Source organism: Petromyzon marinus, chromosome 20 (assembly GCF_048934315.1).
Source record: "Petromyzon marinus isolate PM22_M1 ecotype Great Lakes invasive population chromosome 20, UKy_Petmar_22M1.pri1.0, whole genome shotgun sequence".
NCBI classification, from domain to species: domain Eukaryota; kingdom Metazoa; phylum Chordata; class Hyperoartia; order Petromyzontiformes; family Petromyzontidae; genus Petromyzon; species Petromyzon marinus.
Window position 1 is genome coordinate 11,354,242 of NC_133686.1, and position 24,225 is coordinate 11,378,466.

General features: G+C 46.1%; 1 protein-coding gene across 2 annotated transcripts in view; it reads left to right on the plus strand.

Annotated features, from left to right (window-relative positions):
• Positions 1 to 21,293, plus strand: part of NKD2 (NKD inhibitor of Wnt signaling pathway 2) — a 114,647-nt gene extending 93,354 nt beyond the window's left edge. Inside the window, exons 6-10 of one of the 2 annotated variants that reach the window (XM_032957520.2) lie at positions 3,030 to 3,125; positions 8,646 to 8,781; positions 10,963 to 11,035; positions 11,989 to 12,119; positions 12,663 to 21,293. In XM_032957520.2, the coding sequence (XP_032813411.2) occupies positions 3,030 to 3,125; positions 8,646 to 8,781; positions 10,963 to 11,035; positions 11,989 to 12,119; positions 12,663 to 13,240 (1,014 nt within the window). In that variant the 3' untranslated portion in view covers positions 13,241 to 21,293. The remainder of the gene's footprint in view (positions 1 to 3,029; positions 3,126 to 8,645; positions 8,782 to 10,962; positions 11,036 to 11,988; positions 12,120 to 12,662) is intronic. The other variant, XM_032957521.2, reaches the window with a different exon arrangement.
• The last annotated feature ends 2,932 nt before the right edge of the window (positions 21,294 to 24,225 follow it).

The following is a 24,225-nucleotide window of genomic DNA, read 5'->3' on the forward strand; positions in this document are numbered from 1 at the left end:
TCACAAATGTGAGCAAATGACACAGCAAAATTATTTGGTTCTTTCGGTAAAGTAACGTAAATTGAAAAATAATATTATCTTTCGACATAGCAGAACTTTAATTTACCGAACTCGAAAAATACTTTAAAATAAACTTGGTTCGAACCTTTTCCTGATTGCCAGAGCGAGCAAGGCGGTTTGTACTTTGTGCCATTCCACCTAAATAGGCGCTCGCTAACAGCACATAATCTTCATGGGTGTGCTGTGTTTAGAGCATTCGAATCAAGCGTACGTTGCAACTTCACATTTCAGTCCAGGGTAAACTCAGGCCATAATCCCTCTGGGGACGATTAAGTAAGTACCGCTTTGAAAGGACATCAAACAGCGGTAGTCTTATGAATAGACTGGATACCACCATGGGAATGTGGAATTTCCATCGCTGGATGTCTAACTACGGTCGAAGATGAGTGCCACCCCAATTCCCACATTAACAATGACAAACTCTGAATTTTACTGGACTCCTACTAATAGCAATCACACGTACAATATCTATATATATGCGAGCACATCTCAGGATGCTGTGAAAAACTGGGGGGACAATCAGGTTAAAGCAAGGGAAAGAGCCGGGGGGGGGGGGAGGAGGGGGGCGGGGAGTGATGTCGCAGCCTCATCCAGGGCAGAACAAGAACAGAGCAGGAGCGCGGTCAAAGCGTCAGAAGAGGCTGTACAGCAGAACCCGGCAACGGAGCGGCGAGCGAGGGGAGAGCACGGAATGGGACCCCAGGGCAGATGCCGACACTGCACACAATCGGCGCTGACAAGGCAGAGATCTGCCGAAACCGTATGCTACCCCTGTCCGGAAATTTAGATCCACACAAATCCGGACACCCTAAGTGTACCGAGGACAAATCTGTGATCAATGGGTGACAGAGCTTCCAGTAGTCAGGCGCCTCGTTTGTGGAACGTCTTGCCCCCGGTCCGTTAGGGATGCTCCGACAGTCGAGTTTTTTAGGGCTCGTCTGAAAACACGTTTCATTTATCTTGCATATCCATCTTAGTGTTAATGTTAAGGTTTTTTTTTACTGCCATTGAATTGTAAAGCGCTGTGAGGCCTCGTGTGAAAGGCGATATGTCAAATGTATTTTTATTTACCTAGTAGGCATGGCAGCATCTAGGCCTGTGGGCCAATTGCCACCGAAGTTTATGGGTCCAGCATCATCAGTATCCAGAGGCTTTTGGCCCGGTAGTCCATGAACAACATATCGCTGTTTCACGTACGAAGAAAGCACGGCCGAAGGCCAAATTCACGCATCTGATCTCATCAGATCTCGGAAGATGGGGTATGCTGGGCCTGGGCTCGTGATTGGATGACAGACCACCAATGCATTGCAGGTGTTGTAGGCATATGATTGTAGTTTATGAGGTGGCAAGCAGACGGAAATTCACATGTAGATTGCATTTATTTTGTCTGTTTGTGAATATAAATGATGTTTGCGGAGCCTTGAGTCTTATCCCCTCGCATGTATGGGTTTTCTCTGGTCATTTAAATGTCCTCCCACGTGCCAAATACCCATTAACGACACAGTGGTCGAACACCCCAATACGGAACCCTCCTGAAAAAGAGCCGTGATGCGCAGTGAGACGTTCCTGGGTACGTCATCGGCATATCTTGACGTGTCTTTGAAGTTTGGTTAGCGCGTTGTGTTTTTACTACAATTATATTTCAATCCTGATGATGCACGCGCGTGTGTGTGTGTGTGTACATATATATGTACAACATCAGTTGAGATTGGTGTCTGAAAACCTCGTATGGGCCTCTGTTAGTTGAGCTCATTCTGAAAAGGAGTTCAGCGCCTGATGCCTTGTGTCAATATCGGCACTCTGCAGATCACAGGCGACACGGCTCTCGGCGGCGTGGCATTGCCACCCTGCCGTGAGCTGTTCTCCGTAATTGCTGTTTGCGCTCCGGATTTGTCCCAGTGGTCCATCCAGACAAAGAGAGGGGACTCGCGAGCGTGCATTGCATGCGAGTGTGTCCTTGCGTGCGCATGCACAGTGCATGCGCGCCGCGCATACACACACTGCGGTGACCCAGTGATTAGTACGCTGCGCTACGAACCCCGTCAAACCGAGTTCGAATCCTGCTCACGACCAACACCAGTGGCGATTATCTGAGCCGGTCCTGGGCCTCCCCTTGGTCGACTCAGCTTCAAAGCTCCAACTAGTGCGGTGTGCTGTAAACATCACTATGAAGACAAAGGCGGCCGGGCATGGTGCTGGCCAGCCAGCCTCTCGTGTGCCATGCCTGCCTTCATAAATGCTCGCTAATAGCATTTTCCCCAAAAGTCTGTTTCGACTATATGGGGAATCTTTGTCTTGTGTGCATGCGTATCCATCGGCAACCTGCGATTGATTCCTGCTCATGGCCAACATCAGCGTCATATATCTGAACTGAACCTGGGCTTTCTCTAGTTCGACTCAGTCTTAACAAATGTCCTACTTGGTACTGTGTGGAAATAGAACTGGGGAGAGAGGTGGCCGGGTATGGTTCTGGCCATTTCATCCCTGCCAGCCTTCACGGCTGCTCACTCACAGCAAATTGCCCCAAACGTCTATATGCCTCTATGGGATAATTTTTTGTCTTTGTGTTTGTGGTTCAGGGATTCTGGTGAGCTGCGTTTGATTCCCATTCAAACACATTCACGACATGCGGTATCCGAAAGTATCCTTGGTTAACTCAATCTAAAATGAGTACCTGGTGCTGTATGCAAACATCAGTGCTGGCAATACAAAGACGACTGGACTTTGTTCTGTACGCTCCACCTCTCGTGCACATTTAGGCCTTAATGGGTGCTGATTGAATTGTAACAAGGAAAATCTGCAAGCTGATTAATCAATGAAGGTAGTTCTCAATCTGTATATACTGCCAGCGTGGACGTTGGCTGATGTTGATGTACGGCACTTGTCAGATGGATATTTCGACGGGTATGAGGAGGATCCTTTTTGCGTGTGCGTGTCTGTGTGTGTGTTCTTGACTTGTGTGAAAGCAGGAGATGGAATGTGATGTTTCAGTGGCTGAGGGCAACAGGCAGGAATGGACCTTTACGCTCTATGATTTTGACAACAGTGGGAAAGTGACTCGGGAGGTAAGCCGCACTACTATGATTATTATTATTATTACGGGCCGGGGCACGGCGGGCGGTGGGGGGCTTGATTCCTCACTGAATATTTCCCAGGTCGTTGGGAGATAACTACATGATGAGTAGCGAGCGGGTATTATGGATGCGGTGTCCCGAGAATGGAATTAATTTCCGGGTCGCCAACCCAGACAGACCTGGCTGAAATTAAACCTTTGCTTACAGAGCTCTACACCGTCATCTGCTTCCGTTCAATGTGATTGAATCCAATGCCGTCTATTTAATCAGATCAATTGTTGACATTCATCCTCTCTCATTTATATCATACATATTTGGAATCATTGTTGCACTGGAAAATCATCATCATCAATCAGGCATGGTCAATCCACTGCTGGATGAAGGTCTCCTCAAGCTGGTGTCACCTCTCACGATCCTGCAATGTAACAATTCACCGAGCATCTGCAATATGAAGCTGCACGCATTAAAAAAATGTTCCCCAATAATAATAATAGCAAATCTGCTGTCCCTTGAATACGCATAATTGACAGCCTCTCTGCTCAAACAAGCATGAAAGAGTGCTTATTCATAAGCCTGTTGATGGCCCTGTCCCAGGAGTGAATATTCCGACATTCCCTTGGCAATGGCCAGTCCCGGCATAGGATAATCACCGTGGATTACACCACACAGCGGTACTGATTTTATTGACCCCATGAGGATGTGGGCCCTGTCAATTCCCAAGTGGGCACTAAATGGTTCTGTCACTGTCCCATCTGGCCGGTGGAGTGTGATCGTCGTTGAAGGCCGCACCTCACCGGATTCATGACAGCTGAAACACAACGGGGTGCCACGGTGGCGATGTTAACAACCTCGCCCGGTATACAGGAGGTCACGGGGTAGATCCCTACCCTGACGCCTGTATATTTGGAGTTTGTGTGTCTCTCTCTCTCCGTGGTCGCATGGACTTATCTCCGGGTCCTCCGGTTTGTCCCTCCACATTTAGAATCAATGCGCATTCAGAGTATTTGGCTGTTATCAATTTCCACGTGATAAGCCACTTCGTTGAATTATCATTCGTGACCAGGTCGCTTCTGAAAAAGGGCCATATATCTCAGTGGGCCTTACCTGGTAAAATAAAAAAAAGTTTAGTTTTTAGTTTAGTTTACATCGTCGTTTTGGCGATTTCCGCCACTGCTGGTAACGGAGACGTTGGAACGTGTTTTGCTCCCCCAGTGAAATCAGACAAAGCATGAACCTTCGCCAAGATTTGAATGTTGCTCTCCCAGCCGATCTGTTCTCTCTCTCTCTCTCTCGGTCTGCCTGCAAGAAGGGCCACTGCCTCAAACATTAGCCGAGTGTATACTGTGTATACATGTCGTTAGAAGTGATGAAGGGGCGGTTATGTTTTTGTGCTTTGTACCCCTATACAATACATTACCTTAATCTTTACATGCTGTGTGCTGCGTATATACAATAATCATAATATAAAACCCACACACGCACGTTTTCAAAACGGCTCCAGTTTAAACCAACCCACGTGCAAACGACTCTCCCCACAGAGGCCATGAAACTGCACAAATCTCCAGCAGCAGGCAACGTGGGGCATATATCCCTCCAGTTCACAAATGCAATGCGTGCCTTGCATTAAACCGAGCTTTACTGGAGTCAGGTGTGGGCAGACTCATTACCCTACCCCGAACGTTAGGCTGCATTTTCCTCCGACATTGTGTTTCCATGCTGGTTTACGAGCCACATGTTGTACTGCACACACTCGTTTTGTTTAACGGAGCAATGACACGAGACTCGCTTTGTTTTTGCCTCGAAAGTAAGCCTCTGGATTGACTGGCTGTGTTCCGGTTATCAGGTTTACCATGGTAAGAGATGGCTGAATAGCCACAGGCGGGCTCATAATGGGCCTTGCCAGCGCACTGAGTTGGGCACCACTTAAACCCTGGGTTCAAGTCCAGACAGCTGCTGATTAATTAAACAGGTTTTTCAAGAATAGAAAGTCTGATGCCCACAGATCAGTGCAAGGTAGCGGCGCAGCCCTGCAACGCCTTTCTCACGCCACTACTGGCGGAAGAGTCTCCGCCATGAGAAACTCTCGTGAGGCCCTCGAGAAGGTCCCTTAGCCTACTCTTCCACGTTGGCCCAAGAGTCGGGGAGTAGCCACACTTGATCCCACAACACGTGACCTGATGATTGCCTCCTCCCTGTGGTGTAACTATTTATATTGCTGGGTGGACAGAGGGATATGGATTTAAGAAACTCGCCCCTTGGTGTCACCTGCTGCCCTGTGCAATTGAACGAGCGGCCTCTCTGACCATTCCACCATTCCACCGGGGCAGCAATGGCAATGAATAACGCACACCTGTCAACAACCCCTTGTCAGTGCCCTACCTTATTACAGACCAGTGCAGACCTTATTGGTCACCCCGTGCCCCTTATCCATCTCAGCGTTCATCCTACAAAGCGCCATCGCAAGGAAGAAACACAAACAAATAGATACATTCGTTTTGCCCGTATTGAAACGGTCGTACGCCGTAGGGAACTGAAAACTCAATTTCCCTGTACACGAATACGGGGTAAACCGTGTGGCTTGACAGCTATGACTAACGATTGCACACAGCACATATACTCGTGTAAGTTCGACGTACATACGTACACACACACACACACATTGGTTAATTTGCATAATTTGGCAATCGTCATGTGTGAAGGCGAAAATGTGTGAACACGTAATGGCATAATGGCCATAATTATAGCACAGGAAAGTGCGACGGACTGCCATCTAGTGTTGGGTGAGAGAGAGGCCCGTTGAAAAGAGTCCAGAATTCGTTCTGCAGTGTCATCTTCTGAGCCATTCCCTCACGTGGCATCTCCTCTTCTGCCTTTGCAATTTAGTGAAGCAATTGTATTTACCTATTAGAAGATGACACGACGCTCCAACTTTTTTTTTAAACACAATTGCATCACAAAATATATCCAACATTCCTCAGCAAAGATGTGTTATGCCTTGCTTATTGGGTCGAATGATGTGTTTACATGAGTCCTTGACTTGGTGGAATGAGATCCCAACTTCGTGGAATGTTCACAACTATATTTGTAGCCCCCACCTCCTAGCGTTAGATATATTTGTTTCTCTTTATCCTTCTGGGAAAGTTTAATTGACTTTACAATTTCAACTTAGTCCTGCTTTGCAATGCTTCCCTGAATTAGTTTTAGTATCTTGATATTTGCAAGCAATCTTTCATTCTTAGAGAAACAGCCACCTACATGCTAACGAGGAGATCACACGGAATTTCTTGCTGTACTGCCTCCGATAGTCACAATATCATTGCCTTACATTTGGGTGCATCCCACAATTTGCACCTCTGCACGACTTACCAACCTTGCCTCTACGTACACCCATGTCTTATAAAACTTACCGTATTCCCTGGATTATGACACGCACTTTCTCCCCTGTATTTTAATGCAAAAGTTGGGGGTTGCTTCTTATAATCTGGTAGGTGCGTGTTGTGGGGAGCGGTAGTGTAACGGTTAGCGCGCTGCTGCTACGAACCCGCCGACCCTAGTTCGATTCCCGCTCACGGCCAACACCAGTGACGATTATGTGGTCGACTCAGCCTCAACAAAATAAGTACCTGGTGTGGTGTGTAAACATCACCATTGAGGAGAGACAAAGGCGGTCCAGTGTCATGTTGGCCACTCACTCCCTCGTGTGCCGTGCCGGCCCTCATAGGTTCTCGCTCACAGCTCTTGCCCCAACAGTCTGTTCAGGCTATACAAGCGATATTACTCTTTGAGAACATATTCGTATAACTTTATTGAGACAGGCCCAAGTTTGGCGGTGCATCGTATTTTCCGGAGCGTCTTATAATCCGGAGAGCGCGGTACCACTTGTCGAGCTATTCTGCACGAACAGGGAAACGTGCTTCTAGATGCAATAGTGTAGCTCCCCAACCCGCACACCCCACGTATTTCAAACAAGCCTTTGGCTATAGTCTCACCGTGAGAGGTCAGCTAAGGAATACCCCTTGTGAGCCACTAAGCCTTATTTGGGACGTGGCTTGGCATGGGGTGGTCGAGCGCGAAATGTTGTTGCGGTTGCAGGAGGGGTTTGTGGGTTTTGGCAAACGACTGTGGGTTCGCGTTCGCTCGCCAGGGAATGTGGGCAAGGTGGCCCGTGCCCGCGGTGTTTTCTTTTTGGCTGAGTATGAACAAGAGACAGGGCGGGGATTTTTGTTGTTTGCGTTTCCGAAAATTCAGGGAGAACTGTGAGCCGTAAGTTTGGCACGCGACGATGCCCTTTCGTTTTCACGCGAGTGTATAAATATAATTGTGGCTGCGCACGCATGCACGCACGCACGCACGTACGCGCGCGCGTGTGTGTGTGTGTATGCCGCAAAATACGTGTCATTAAATATTTAAACTGTACGTGTGGATGTTCAAAAAATCATGAATGGGCCTGCACAGTGACCAGCAGCTTACTGACACGTAAAAAAAAACCAACTGCCTTTATTATTAACGCTGCCGTCTTAACAGAACAAATTTAAAGTATCAGGTTAACGTTTCAATCAGTGGGCTCTAATTCAGAGCAGAAATGGCGAAGAGACGGAGCGATGTACTCGAGTTGAATCTCAGGATGGTGCAATGGCTTGAAAATGTTGGGAAATAAAAAAAAATGTATTGAACACCTGAACCGTTTCCCATGAGCAGAAGATTCCATGGCAAAATTCCTCTAAGCAGGCGAGAAAACCGTGCAAATTTGAACTTGTCCAAAAATGTGCATTGATCTGTGTTACGGGAAGTACCAAAAAACATACAATCTCCAACTACGAGGCAACATTCCTACCCTCGCTGCTCTGAAGAAGAGACATTTTCTAAAATGTTATCCTGATGTACGTGTTTTTGGGTTCTATGGCAGCATTAATGGTGGGGTTTTTTCTAACCTGTAGTATGTGTAATACGAGAGTTCATAATCATAGTAGTAGATCATTTAAAGCCCTTTGTCAACTGCTGGTGGATGAAGTGCACGTTGGGGTAGAGGTGGGAACCAGGGGTTTCTAGGTCGGCTTCAGATTATCGCTTGCCACATATCATCTGTGGCTGGGAATCCTACACCTGCCATCTGGAATGTGGAATTTCCACCATCAGCTCAATGGCAGATGAGCAATGCCTCGCACTCTTTGAGTAAGGATACACTTTGGGCCATAAGGCGTATTGAGTACATATATATGTACAGAATATATATTTATAGATACACACACGCGTACAATAGTCTGTGGGTGTCTCCTAGGTCAACGCAACAGAGCACTTTTTGTACTGTATGGTCAGGGGAACATTATGTTTGTGATTATTATATTGGTAAACTTTTGTGAGTAGTAATGATAGTAATCCACAAAACAGTTTTTTTTGGACTAGATTGCGTAAATATAGAAATGTTTCGTTAAAGCCGCCACCACCCGACACAGCCAATAAAACCAGTTAAACTAACATATGTGATGTTAATGATGATGATGCCTCCCCCAGGATATTGCCGGGCTGATGCACACAATCTACGAGGTGGTGGACAACTCTGTCAACCACTCCCCCAACAACAGCAAAACTCTGCGAGTGAAGCTGAGCGTCACGCCAGACCCGAGCCAGCGGCGACGAGCGAATACCGGTACTGACACGCCGCTGTGACCCCTGCTGTGCCCGTCTCCCCATGTGGGCGCCCTGGTGGCGAGGAGATGTTAATTACCTCGCCTGGTATACAGGAGGTCGTGGCTTTTATCCCGACACCGACGCCTGCTGTGTATCTGGAGTTTGCGTGTCTCTCTCTCTCTCTCTCCCCGTGGTCGGGTGGATTTTTCTCTGGGGTCCTCTGGTTTTTCCCCCCTCTACATTTAGAAACACGTGTTTAGAGTATTTGGCTGCTATAAATCACCACGTGCTAAGCCGCTTCATTGAGCTATCATTTGTGGCCAGGTCGTTTCTGAAAAAGAGTTGTATAGCTCAGTGAGCCTTATCTGGTAAAAGAGTTTAATAGTTTAGTTCATAGTGTTTGTGTCTGCGGCAAATACAGAGAGCCCTCCTTCCTTTTGCGATACGATATTAACTTTCACGATATGACGATCATGATGTTTTATTTACATTACCTCGTAATTGTGTTTCATATTTTAATCTTCTTGTTTTTATTATTTGGTGCAATTATCGTATGATTAAGGATTCATTTAAAAGTTGTTCAACGGCCGTTCACTCGACTTTAGCCTGCAATAAGTCTTCTAATCATTGCAACCCTACAATCTGTGACACTTCTAAAGCACATGCTTTCAGTTATACAAGAAACAATTAACGAAAGTAAATTAACTATAAAATTTATGATGTCATATCACCACCATAACATCAATCACTTCAGGAAACATTTTACAACTCATTAATTTACATGGTAATCGCAATTTATTTTCTTCGTTTAATTATTAATTTGAACCTGTAATTTTTTTTACTTCATAATTTCTTATTAGGAAGTCAAATATATATATAAAAAAGTAGCAATACTCACGTTATGATGACACTGAGAAAAATGGACGATGCCATTACCATGGGTCTTATATCGTATTTTCAACCGTGAAATTGTTAATTCACGATGATCATACCTTCTTAGCCATATAGACTGTGGAGACAAGTGTTATTAACAGGCCTGTTCTAGTCTGGCGCAGCACATTAGAATGTCATGTACTTATTTAAGGCTGATTTAATCTAGGGGATCATCAGTAATAGGTTCAGATTCCACATACTACTGATGGAAATTCACGTATAAAATTTGGTCCGAAAATGAAACGTTATGAGCCATGGCTGGGATTCAAATATGAGGATTTGAATCCTCATAACGAAAGTTATGAGGATTCCGGTCATTATTCTGGTTATTTGGACTAAATCTCTCGCCATGCACATCGTAAGCGGCAAGTGGTATCCGAACCCATTGCAGATATCTCTGAGGCCAATTGTGCCTTGTGTGCAAACATCGCCACGGATGAGATAAAGGTGGTCAGTTGTGCGTTGTGTTGATAGCATCATCCCTGCATATCCTGCGCTCTCCTTAATGGGTGCTCGCTAACAGCCTAGACAGCACAGCAATGTGTATAATGCCATTGATGTTGTTTTTACGTCCTTGGTTGTGTCAGCGTATCGCTGTGAGTTGCCGTGCGTTTTTTGCACGTGGGTATGTCTCAGCGCAAGCATGTGTATGTACGTACGTGTGTGTGTGTATATATATAGTGCACTGCGCTACAAACCCGGCGTCCCGAGTTCCATTCACGCTCATGGCCGACATCAGTGGCGAATTTCAACTCAGCCTTAAATGAGTAATTTGCCTGGTGTATAAACATCAGCACCGGTGAGACAAAGGCGGCCGGGCATGCTGTTGGCCACCCTCCCTCTTACGTGCCAGGCTGGCCTTCATAAGTTCTTGCGGACAGCAGTTGCCCCGACAATCTGTTCAAGGCTTCGATTAGCATGGTTGGCTACGTACGGTACGAAAGAAGTTCAACATACATACACATGCACAAGGCTATGTGGGGGATCTTTGTCATTTGGAATTTGTGGATCTAGCACAGTGGTGACGTCACCACCAGTTAGCGGTGAATTGCGGCTGTTGTTGTTGGTATTGTGCATGCCTGTATGTCAATGTATTGTGGGGTTGAGGGGGAAGGCAGTCGAGCAATGCTGAATCAGGTGACCTGAATTTGATTTCCAGCAGTGATTTCTGAATCTCGCTTGGGTGTCTCTATGAATGCCTGCATGCGTCTTTATGTCTGAATATCAGTCTACTTTTCCGTCTATGTTTCCTGCCATGTTCACACAGACGTACAGGGGACATGGGCTGGTGCCACGGGAAGCCCCGACGGGGTTGGCGGTCCTGACAAACGGAACCTTCGGTAAGAGTTCAGTCACAAAGAATGGTCGCAGTTAAATTTGTTGCATTTTTACACCCGCGCTCATCTCTCTATTGGCTTCCCTGAGCCAGTGGAGGAAATTTCGCATCCTCTCAAAACGCCACTGCTGACTTGCCACCAAGTTATACTCATCTTATTGACCCCAGAAAGATGATGGGTGGAAACGAAAGTAATCGGATTTTTCTAATTGGATAAGATTACAGGCAGTCTAAGACTTACGAATGCCCCAATTATGAGCATCCCCACTTACGAACGAGCTTCCGTAAGGCCATCCGACTAGCGAACGTGAACTCACACTCGTTAACAGAACCTCTGAGCTATTTGGTTTGGCAAATATACAAAGGTGCAATATTTATTCTTATTTATAATTTTAATAATGCTTCCCTTTTTGTTGCACCTTAACACACTTTTTTAACACTGACCGTATGTGCATTTAAATACAGTATATTGTTGTGTTCTGACTTAGGAACTGTTCAACTTATGAACGGGTCTCAGGAACGGAACCCGTTTATAAGTCAGGGGCTGCCTGTACATCTGTTGCCAGTGCTGCCACGGGGGCGCCATTGTGGCGAGATGTTAGCTACCTCACCTGGTGTACAGGAGGTTTTGGGCTCGATCCCGATCCTGCCGCCTATGTATTTGGAGTTTGCGTCTCTCTCCCCATGGTCACGTGGATTTTTCTCCGGGTCGTCAGGTTTTCTCTCTCCACATTTCGAAACACGCCTTTAAGAGTTATTTGACTGCGATACATGTCCACGTAATAAGCCACTTCGCTGAGCTATAATTCGCGATGGCCAGTGCACATCTGAAAAAGAGCTATATATTTCAGCTCGGTGGGCCTTACCTGGTAAAATTAAATACAAAAATTGCCCAAATAGTTTGAGCATGCGCATGCGAAGCACACATTCACCCCTCCGCTCCGCTTTTGCTTGCAGTAGGCACAACAGTGACCAGAATCCCCCAGCCAACACGCGGCACCATTACTGCCTGGACGAGAACATAGAGCGGCGGAACCATTACCTGGACCTCGCGGGTATTGAGAACTACACGTCGCGCTTCGAGGAAGGTGCGTTCAAACCGTGTTTCCACGATGACCAGGTCCAAGTAGGCCAGAGCTACTTCGGTACCTAAATACGGCCTTCTGGGGGTGCCTCCGTTCAAATGTTTGAGATGAGATGTGTATGATTGTATGCTGAACGTCTTTCGTGCCCATACGTAGCCAGCCGTGCTAATCGGAGGTACGGGGGGGGGGGGGGGGGAGGAGAATGAACTAAACACGAAAAAACAGTTCTGAAGAAATGAGTTTTCAATCTAGATTTAAAAGTGCATAGCTCCAGTGGTTTCCTAATATCGGAAGAAAGAGCATTCCAGACGGCCGCAGAAGCGCATCTGAAAGCGCACGATACGATGACCGTCTTTGTTCAATGACCACCCATAACCCTCTGCTGCAAGGATGACCAGAGTTCACGTGATGGTTTATGCTCCTTAATGCGAGAAATATGTTGTAAGGTGCTTTGATATGCTTTGGCATTTAAGTGCCGTGCAAACGAAAATATATAACGATGGGGGTGGTGGGGGGGGGGATTTCCCTTTGTGTGCATCTGTGCAGACACACCAGAAAACACCAAGCAGGAGCAGCAGAGCAAGGCGACGCAGCCCCACGGTCGCTCGCACTCGCAGGGGCCCGAGAGTCACGGCCCGCGCGGCAGCCATCGACCGCACGCTTGCGACGCCGGCGTCGGCCAAGGCGGTGACGCGCCGCCACCACTCAACCGGCAGCAGGGCGAGGCCCTGGCGAGCAAGGCTCGAACCCAGCAGCAGCAGCAGCAGCTTTTGCTGATTGCGCGTTCGCCGAGGGTCCACGGCAAACCAGCTGCGGCCAAATCCGGAAAAGCCCTCCGGTTGCAGTCACAGAGCGTGTACGCCCCGGTGCTTGCATCGCCGTCCGAACTGCAGCAGCAGCAGCAGCAGCAGCACGGCAACAAGAAGCACCGGCAGAGGTCACGCGAGGCGCACGGGCGCTACGGGCTGGCGCCCGGGCCCGCGCTCCCGCTGCCCGTAGCGGGCGAGGGAGACGCTTACGGTGGAGCGTATGACGCGGCGATGCCTCTGATGCAGCGGCACGAGCACCACCACTTCCACGAGCACCACCACCACCATCACTACCACCATTACACGGAGACGTGACCGGACTTGCGCGCATGCTCGCTCGCTCGTGCTCTCAACCCGCCCGACCAACCGCTCCTTTGCTCGCTCACCCGCCTGCTGACCGGCTTCAACGTAAACCAGTTTTAATCCCCGCAGATGTACTTCGACGAGACGCTCGCATTCGCGTGGGGCGACGCTCAGCTACGCTAGCTGCCGTGGGCCGGCAGCGGAGATTTTATATCACTTTGGCAGTTCATCCACGAGGCAGCCACTGTTGACTTTCCACCCAAAGTGGTGCTTATTTTATTAACCCTGGAGGGATGGTGGGCTGGGTCGGATCCCGACCCAGGATTTGAACTTGTGACCTTGTGATTGTGAGTGCCTCCCGGCCTCTGCAGCAGAAGTTCGGTTTCACATTTTCTTCAGTGAGGAATGACAGAGGCGTTCCAGTACAGTACAATTAATTTTACTCTTTCGTTTTGTTTAATCGAGATAAATGTGCCGTCTATTTACGAATTGCGTACATAACTGTATTTATCCGTTGTGTGTGTTTACCATATTTGCCTTATGTTCGAAACGCTTTAATTTTCCAGCAGTATTGTGTATATGCATGCGTATGCATACATATATGTTTTATATGTGTGTGCATATGCCATATACTTGTACTTGACATACACAGTGGAATATGCGCCTATGGTATATATGCTATAAAATCAGTGTCACTATGCTCTAATAACCATTGAGTGTTCACCTACAACAATCAACCATTTTTGGAATTTCCATATTTCCTCTTGCAGGAGTGGGGTATTCCAAAGGACAACTGTTGTTAATTTCCCACCATGTTTATTTCAGTCTTACCAGGTACGGCTGATGTCACTGAGAATGGAGGGCCCAATTAAGTTATTAACGTGTCAATGCGTAACATATTATTAGCGTGTCAATTTAAAATCTAAATCTCAAGATTTGTTACGCCTTGATTCCCTACCAATGTTGTGCTTTACCCCCGCCATATGTACAGAATATGTACCATAGGCATATAAAATTACACATATACACATGCATACACATGCTGTATATAACAATACTTTTATTTGTGTTTGACATAAGGCTCGCCGAGAGAAGAATTTTGTTTAATATAAATACTGAGCTGTGATAGAGGGACTTTGAAACGTGCAGTTTTGCATGGGACGTGACGGGTGGGTTTGCGAATGTTTGTGAAACCTTGCTTTGTGGAAACTTAAAGGAAGACGCAACCCAAAAAAGGACGGACAAAGCAATGGTCTCACCACGGAAACAGAAACTCATAATTTGGCCTACCAGCCATGGGTGTTCTGGACCAGTCTTCTCGTCTTATGGGCTGCTGGTGCAGATGCAGAACTACAATTTCACATTCAGGTGGTCAAGCCAGACAATCGCATCAGGAACAGCAGAGTGATGCCCAGCAACATATTTGTTGCTCAATCGTGCGAAATAAACCTGTTTGCTCTTATATGTTACATTGGTCCAGTGACGTGGCAGACTAAATCCAATGGCGGCTGGTACGTGTGGGGCATTAGAGTGGCGGCCCACCAAAATGTATCTTAAAAATATATATCTAAAAAAGTTTGAACAGTAATTTCCTCACGGCATATGAAATCGATTCTCAATCAATCTATTTTCAGTTGAATCAATTCAAATAGAATCGGCTCCGAACATTCGATGCAGCACACGAAGGGCACATAGAAATTACTAATTATATACTCGTTGAGGGGGCGGTTTCCCATTGGCTGATTCGCAGCCATGCGAATAGGGGCCAGGCTGGGGCGCCTTGGAGTCCCCCCCACCTCTAGCCAATCACAAACCGCTATACGTGTATGCAACGGATGCCCCTGCAAGTAAATGTAGGTTATTCTGAATTGTGAATTAGTTGTTTAATTGTTAGGTTCACAGTTTTATTGTTTAGTTAATCATCATGGTAGCCCCCTGTTCAAACATGCTCCTGTGAATAACAACAACAACAACCACAGATTGACCTGCCACACGTAGGTTAGAGTGTCGTCATCGTGGTTTCCCATTGGAATCCTGTGGACAATTGCTCACATTTCCTGAAATGAAATTTCCTTCAATTCACGATGAGTTTTCTTTTGCAAACTGGGCAAATACGAGGTTGTTTTTTTCTTCAACCGACTAACATAATGGTCACATGAAGAAATTGGAACCACTAAAGTTGTGTCACCTCAGGCTTGTACGACAAGTGAGATATCTGGTCTGAGCTCATGGGTGCCACAGTGGCGAGACGTTAACTACCTCGCCTGGTATATAGGAGGTCGTGGGTTCAATCCTGACCCTGACGCCTATATATATCTTGAGCTGCCATTTTAACACGTAGGAGTTTGAGATAAATATGATTCATGATAGAGGTTTTTGGGTTAGAGTGCATCTTTTAACAATTCATTAGCGTTACGTAGTATTTGGTTAGCTTTAAGTGACTGAATGTGATTAGTTACTTTGACTGCGTTTGGTATTACCTTTGAATCTCTGCATCTCTTGAGAAGACAGCTTCATCCGCTTGATACCGAGTTTCTTCACTTTTCTTGCTTGAAGAAAAGTATCCTTCCCATAGAGGTTAGTCAGTTTAACACGATCTAACCAAACACCTCTATTATGGAGTTTGCCTGTTCTCCCCGTGGTCGTGTGGATTTTTCTCCTGGTTGTCCGGTTTTCCCCTCCACATTTAGAATCAACATGCGTTTATAGAATTTGGCTGCTATGAATGTACACACGATAAGCCGCTTCGTTGAGATATATTTTTTGGCCAGTTCACTTCTGAAAAAGAGATATATATCTCAGTGGACCTTATGTGGTAAAAAAGTGAAAGTTAAATCGTTAATTGGAGGCGAGAGGACTCAAAAAACGTCCCTGTGACACCACAGGAGGCCGCTGTCGCATTGTTATGATCTCACAATACGCCCCGAGCACGTGCGTGACGTCAAGCTTACACTCTGCAAATATCCACGAAATAAGACTGAGCATTATATATTTTTTAGGTTGTGTCTTCGCACAACCACAAATTGCATCTATTGGTTGTTGTTGTTGGTAGGGGTTTTTTTTGTTGTTGTTATGGTTGTAACAGCTGTTTCTGAAATGAGGTGCGAGGAGAGTCAAAGAAACGAACGAGATGCACGCTGGAGAACAAACCATGCAAGGATTTGGGGGTCCGTGGTCGTTGGCGGTTTGCTTCCAGTTGGGGGGTTTTGATTGTCTTGGGAACTCAAATGGCGTCGAGTTTGGCAAATAAATAACGAAGCAAACGAGAGGGCACGGACAGTTCTAAAAGTGTTCAAGAACCCGTTGCCTCATTAAGTTAAAGGCAATACAGTAGTTATGGCTCGGGTAAGGGATACACTCAGCCGCATTGTGGCGTACTGGGTGGCACTTAGAGGAAGGGGATCTTACGAACGTCATGTGTCTGATACTTTTTAGTACCGTAGTGACACATGCTGGCCAGTTTCATGAATGCAACATTTTTTTTCAAATAAGAGATCCTTGTCAGCGTTTAATTGTGTGGTTGTATAGAGTATAGACACAGGTTCTCTTAGCCATATATAGTTTATGTCTAAAGGAGTGAATGAACTTGCATTCTATCACGTCACGAAACGTCTCAGAGTGAAGATCCCCCTACCACCCATTGGCAGCTGCTGTGTCCCTTGCGCGGCACTAGGCGACTCAACGCCCTGGGCTCAGCGATGGGGGTAGTCTGCCAGTAAGGGGGACATTGATTGCTGTGTGAGTTAATTTGTGGATGATATTTTTTCGGGGCAAATTTGGACCTTGATTAGCTTTTGGGTATTTTGTTGTTGTCGGGGTAGGGGGAGGGGGGGGCTGGGAAAACCCGGAGGAAAACCTTGCAAAAGAGGGGGATAACAGACTGACAGGTAACCGAGTCGGGTATCAAACCCAGGCCCTTCTTGCAGTGAGGCACAAGTGTTAGCACAGCGCCACTCTGCTGGCCACTGTTTTCATTGACTGAGGATCCATATGTATGTGTGTTGAACTTCGTATGCACCGTACGTAGACAACCGTGCTAATCGGAGGTGGCATTGTTCACTGGTCTGCCCCTGAGTCTAGGCGAGTATGTAAAAAAAACACTTAATGGTTGAGACCTCGGTTCGATTCTGGGTCTAGCCATCTATGATTAAACGTTGTTATTAATGTAGTCAGTTGATGGTCTCAGTTGTCGATGATGACTTCTCAAAAATATAAATGAATGTGGCTATTCACTTAATTTGACCAATGCACATAGCACATATTTGAGCGTGACACTTCGTTGTTGCTATACATTTTGACAAAATGTGGTAAGCTGGAGGACATCTAATTTTGGGTCTTTGAGGCATTCGATGTGACTACAGCAGTAGTTCTGTAGTGTCATCCTCCAAGGCGATACCCTGGTTGAAGGAGCTCGGTTAGGGCACTTTTTGTTCACCAATAACACGTAACTCCAATAACAGATTGGATTTAATGGATATTTAAATATGTATGCTGTATTTAAAAAAAAGCAAATATACTAGCACTGGCCTAGAAACGAGGCAAGTCAAATCGTTATCCCTGCTCAGACGAGCATAGATTTGTGCTCATTTCCAGTGGTGGCTCTGAGCCATTGGTGGAAATTAGACATATCTATGGTGAGAGGGGAGTCTGTCTGGTACCCAGCACTGCTGACCTCCAACAGTGTTGGTGCCATAGTGCCTCTCTGTGGCTCAAGCTGCTGAACAGCATTGGCAGTACTTTCCTCATCAGCACGCCATGAAAACAATTTTGAATCCATCGTTTTCGACAATGGCCCTTCTACAGGGCACAACTGAGGGAGGAATGCAGATTATTGGGACTTGACAAATAGATTTAACGTAATAAATGACAATTTATTTTCAGTTGTCGATTAAAAAAAAAGATGTCATTATCTGCTGCCCTGTTTTTCTCTCTGCTATGATAAAAAAGAAGCTATTTCCCTGAAAACATTAACGTGTTGCCAGGGGCGGAGCCACGGGGGACGGGGGGGGGGGGCTGGGGGGGCTCAGCCTCCCCTGAAATTTTAGGAAAGTCGGTAATCAGGATAACCGGATATCCGGCTGCCCTGCAGGCTGCCACCTCGTGCTGCCCTGCAGGCTGCTTGAACGGCAGCCCTTCGTACTTATCGAACTTATTAGCCACATCAGCGTCTCCGACCTATTAATAAACTCCACGTTCAAATCCAATAAAATGTGTTTTATACATTTGTGGCGCCCATTGCAAAACATAAACTGGATATCTCAGAATATTGCAGTCAGCCCCCCCAAAGTCAAAATCCTGGCTCCGCCCCTGCGTCTGCGTGTTGCGTTTCTCACAGTGAAAACCCGACAATACAATCTCATTACACAAGATACCCAGCGAGCTTGCAGTCAGATAATAATGGCCTGCAGTCATTTATTGTCGATTGAAAAGTGACTAAATAGAAAACAGGTAAACTACATTTATAAAATGGAGGTGGTATGTGTCAATATGTAGAGTTTGTTTTTAGCTTGCAAATAGTTTGCCTTGGGTATGCTCCTAATCCAAGGTAGAACATCTACAACGTGGCCACTGATTATCGTCACATCACATGCGATGTGATTGTATATGCCACTAAATTTTATATAGTAACAATTCACAATATGTCGTAATACAAATACACGTACATTTAGTTACATATGGCAATAAAATGTGCAAATTGTGGATCCTCATTTAATAGAGTGGCTTAGCGGCTTGTTTTATATATTTTGTTATCCTTGTCCTTTGTGTTTAATATTGATTGATAATACAATATAAAATTGTAGTATCCAGAAAATATCATGCCATATTCTTATTATTATTACTACAGTATTACTGTATCATCACAACAGAGCTCCATTGTAAAAACCGGTTCTAACACGTCTGCGGTTATGCAAGCCAGTCAACAGAGATTTCTAGATACTTTCCTTTTACATATTCATAATATAGCCAGCAGTGTGATTAGAAATAATGTCCTCACCAACAGTGTCTGGTAAACCAGCATGAAGTGTTTAGTAATCTGATTCTACTGATGAGGCCCAACAACTCGAAAGTGAGCCAGAGCTTAGGCAAAACGCTTCTGGCTAAACAATGGGAGATCAATCGTCCGATATACCTAAATATATACACAGTACAATTTGTACTTAGAGATGAGAATGGGGGAAAGTGTATTCACTTACCCTGATACAATACTTGGCGCTTCACCCACCGGTCATGCTATTCAATAATGATTATGCTACAATATACAACACACAATTTACCACGCAGTTATTATAATGGGGTACTCTGTCGGTATAGTACTGGGTATGTATTTCTGTTGCATGGAATCCTAGCAGCTTTTTTTTAGTTCTGCCGACAACCTAAACAGCAAGCTGTGTTGTCGCATCCAGACATTACGACATTACCTCTCTCTCTCTCAGTGACCTTGTCTGACTTCCCCTGTGACTTCTCAGATTGTAAATGTGAAGAGAGCGGTTACGCATTTCGGAGTGGGCTTCTAATACAAAAGGGGGTGGGTGAAACTGTATCCGTGCTCTGAGGAGTTGTGGGGAGGCGCTCACGCTTTTCTATTTTGCAAACCTGAGCCAGTGGCATCAATTCCACACTACCATGACAAGGGGCCATTCTCGCCACAAGCTGACTAATGTTGACTTCCGCAAAAAAAATTGGTAAACGTTTTGATCAACCTCAGGAAGGATGGTGGGGCTGAGTTAACTAACGGGCAGCGGTTGAACTCACCTGGGACGATAGCACGTCATATGGTCTCAATACTACACGGAACCTACACCTCACTGGGTCCTACGGAATATAGTCGGTGTATCCTAAACTATGTAACCCCTCGCACTTAATGTGCTCGAATACAGGATTCCATTAACTCTACAGATTTGCTGAATCTACGGGGGATTTCATTACCATACAATGTTTCACTACCCCCTACAAGGATTGTGATGTACAGGATGTTATCACTCATTATTATGTACAGACAAATACAAGTCAAGTTAAACTGTCTCGCTGACGATATGAGCAATAGAGTGGCACTCGATGCCTTTGGCAGCCCTGAACCACTAGGTGGGTCAATTCCACACATTCCCAACCAGTCAGGATTCCTTGAACCTACCATTGAATGGCTTCCGAGATACTTGTCTCCACGGAAGGGATACCCGACTTGGGTTATGCAACCAGGGATGCTGCCGTGAAGGTAATGGTCAACAAACTGGATTCACAACCCACAAGTCTCCCGTTGGATGTTCCAGCACGGCAGTTGAAACAGTGGTGCCAGTCTCTTAAATCCTCCTGGGCCTCTTGTCTACCCAGCAGCATGCATGCGCGATCGGCAGGTCACGTGTGGCGGGGTTAAAGCGTGGCTGATGCTCCCACCTCTTCCAAGGTGTATTGGCCATCATGGGAGAGTAGGCCAAAAAAAAACTGATAGAAGGGGAACTTGTCCAGAGCTCCCTGTAAGTGGAAGCCCTTTCGCCAGAAGTGATGCGAGCAATCAATTGTTGGGGGGGGGGGGGGGTTACGTTTCTACGCTTTAATCCGTTTTCAGATATTCCACCTGTCTGGGCCAATTTTGTTCTTCCATACACACGCTCGCCCTGCAGGAGCTATGCTCTAGTCGGTTAAACAAAACATCTCTCACGGCACAGCAAGTGTCGTAACGAAACACGTCAAGTGTGAATAGATAATTTTGTAAAATTGTCAAAATCATTTCAAAAGTGTTTTTCTTTTTAATATATATTGTTAATATTTCAATACGGTATGCTCTGTCGCAGGTAAACTGATAGAGGGAATGTGTTTATGATCAACATGTGCCATTAATGTGCAAACATAGTGGCTCAGTGGACAATAATGTAGTGGTGATGTTATTTGTAAGTACATTATAGATAAGATTGCTGCCATTAAAATTATCTAATTTTATAAAATATATATGCAAAACTGTGTTACTGTTTCTGTTATTTTATGTTTTATGTACACAGTATGTAAGACGTGGTTGGATACGATTCATAATAGCTTTTTTGGAGTCAAATAAAGTTGCCACGTGAACAAACACGCAGATTCTGGGCCCAATTGGTCATCTGACAACGTACTCTTTGGTTCTATTCGGTAAAGTCACCACGTAGGTAAAAAATAAAACAACAAAAATCACGACTTTCGGCCACAACACAAGCGGCCTTCATCAGGTGAAGGGACCAGGCTGTCTCGAGGACAGCGCTGGAGTGAAACACAGCCACGCTCAGACCGCGACTTTTAAGCTGTGTGCGAGGAAACAAGGTGCCTTGACAAAGGAATTAGCATAAAAATTAGCATTTGATTGGCCGACTTAGCATGATGAACGGTGTAGAGGTGGTGTACATGCGGGTGCACATGCCGGTTGGCGCTTATGCGATTTATGCTTATGCGATTTAAAAAAAAAAGATCAGTTATGAATCATAACGTTGCTCACGAAAGCGCATGTAGTGGATTGAGAATCAATCCCTTGTGCCGCGGCGGTGGTTTGAGGGATCAGTCCGGGCTGAGAGTTTTAAACTCGGGCAGCCAAAGAAACAGGGCGAGGAGTTTTCGGGAACGTTCTAAAGATCTGGCCAATTGGGCACGAGTTCAACAACAACAACAGCAAATAAGGCTGAGAGGTAATCAAGCACGAGGCCAAATGGCTACTATCTTGCATGATCGGCGATTCCATCGCGGTCCGATATTCCAGTCAGTTATTTACAGCAACGTCAAGTTCAGTTCCAAACCGGGTCGAGCTGGGTGGCCGGGCAGCACCGCGATAACTGAATTCGGGACGTTCAAGTGGCCTCCCTCCCCCCACACCCTCCAACGTGCCCAGGGGCAGACGTCCACCTACTCAAAAGAAGGTCGGCAGAAGGCCCGCCCCTGCCCCGCTGCAACATATGTACGTATATGCATGTTGAACTTCTTTCGCACCGTACGTAGCCAACCGTGCAAATCGGGAAGGACAACAAACTAAACACAAAAAGCAGTTCTAACTAAATTTCGATTTAAAAGCTTTCGTGACTGCAAGGATTCATCTTCTTGGTTCTTTCAGTAAAGTCACCACGTAGAATGAGAATAAAACAATAAAACAAAATAAGACAATAAAATTCTCACGACGTTTCGGTCACAACACAAGTTGTGACCGAAACATAAGTGTTGTGACCGAAACGTCGTGATAATTTTATTGTCTTATTTTGTTTTATTGTTTTATTCTCATTCTACGTGACTTTACCGAAAGAACCAAGAAGACAGTTCTAACTAAATTAGTTTAAAATCGAGATTTTAAAAAATGCCTTGCATAGCCCCCAGTGGCTTTCGATTATCGGAAGGAGGAGCGTTCCAGACGGCTTGCAGAAGTGGATCTGCAAGGGCAGAGGGTGCTCTCAACCGCAAGTTCTCGTGTTTTAGAGAATCATATGTTGCCAGTAAGTTCACTCGAGATGTGTGTGTGTTATATTATTTTTGAGTAGCCAAGGAAGTGCCCACTGTAACGGGAAGTTACTGAATAAAGACTTTGGCAATAGAAGACACACGACTCACTTCCAAGTGTCTCTGTTTCGCAGTACGCTACCCATTGTTCCATCCGCCAGTCTGTCGTGAAATTGTTCACGTGAGAATCGGGTGCAAATAATAATGAAATTGAATGCAAAAAATACGCGAATTTTGTACGAATTATTAAGTGTTGAACCACCTGACCAGGATTGCGTAAAGACGTTGATCACTTTTCACCCAGGCAACCGGAGAGCATACTTCGATGCGGGCAGTCCTTGGGGTTACGAACCTAATTCGTTCCCGAAACTGGTTCGTAAGTCGAACGGTCCGTAAGTCTGAACAAAACAATGTTACTGTATTTAAATGCCAAAACGGTCAGTGTTATAAAATGTGTTACGGTTCAACAAAAATGGAACCCATTTTCAAACACACATTTAAGAAGAAATATTGTACATTTGCATGTAACGTTTGTAAAACAAAAAAGATACTGTGTAGTAAATTGCAAGATAAACTAAGGTAACATAAATAGAAAATAGTTTTATTTTCACGAGTCCTAATACGACCTTGTATTCTGAAGGGGGGCAATGAGTAACCACAATTGCACACAGATACACGGGGCACGCGCGCACGCACAGACACACAACGCCAAAGACGCGGACACACCCCAACGACACCGACCTCCGTGTAGCTTTAACAGGCTGTTGGGGCAAGTGGTGTTAGCGAGCGGCGCCGACACAGGAGGGAATGAGTAGTCAGCGCCACGCCCGGCTGCCTTTTTCTCCTTAGTGGCGATGTTTACACACCGCACGAGGTACTCATTTGAGGCTGAGTCAACCTAGGGCAGGCCCTGGTCCCATTCAGACAAGCGTCACTGGTGTTGATCGTGAGCGGGAATTGAACTTTGGTCTCCAGGTTGGTAGCAGAGTACGTGAACAGTTGCACTACCGCTCCCCCCACACACACACGTGTCCACAAAGATAAGGAACCTCCCTCGTACCCCCGTGTAATGACAGTGTGACACCTGCTGGCCTGGAAGGGGAATCACGGGTACGGGCACGGTTATAGTAACAACCAATCAGAGAGGGAGGTGTATCTGGGGGCAAAGGTAACAGGTGGGGCTAGCCGAGATACTCCAGGAACCTGCTGGAAGGTTCCACGAGAGGGCGTGGCCGGAGGCGGGGGCCTAGCCACGCCTGGGGGGATATAAGGGGGAACGGACCCGGGGCTCGTGTGTGGGGTCCTGGCTGAGGCCACGTGGAAGATCTCCTGCGGGGTTTCCATCGCCGTCATTGTCAGGGCGGTGGGACCACGCCGAGTGATCAGCTGTGTGTAGCCAGTAGAGACGTTAATATCTAAGCGTTGTGCTCAGTGAGTAGAATAAGGTTGGCTTGTGTTGTGCCCAGCGTGAGTAATAAAGAAGTACCTTCTACACGAAGTGTTGCGGAAGTCGCCTATTACACCCGTATAGCCTTAACAGACTGTTGGGGCAA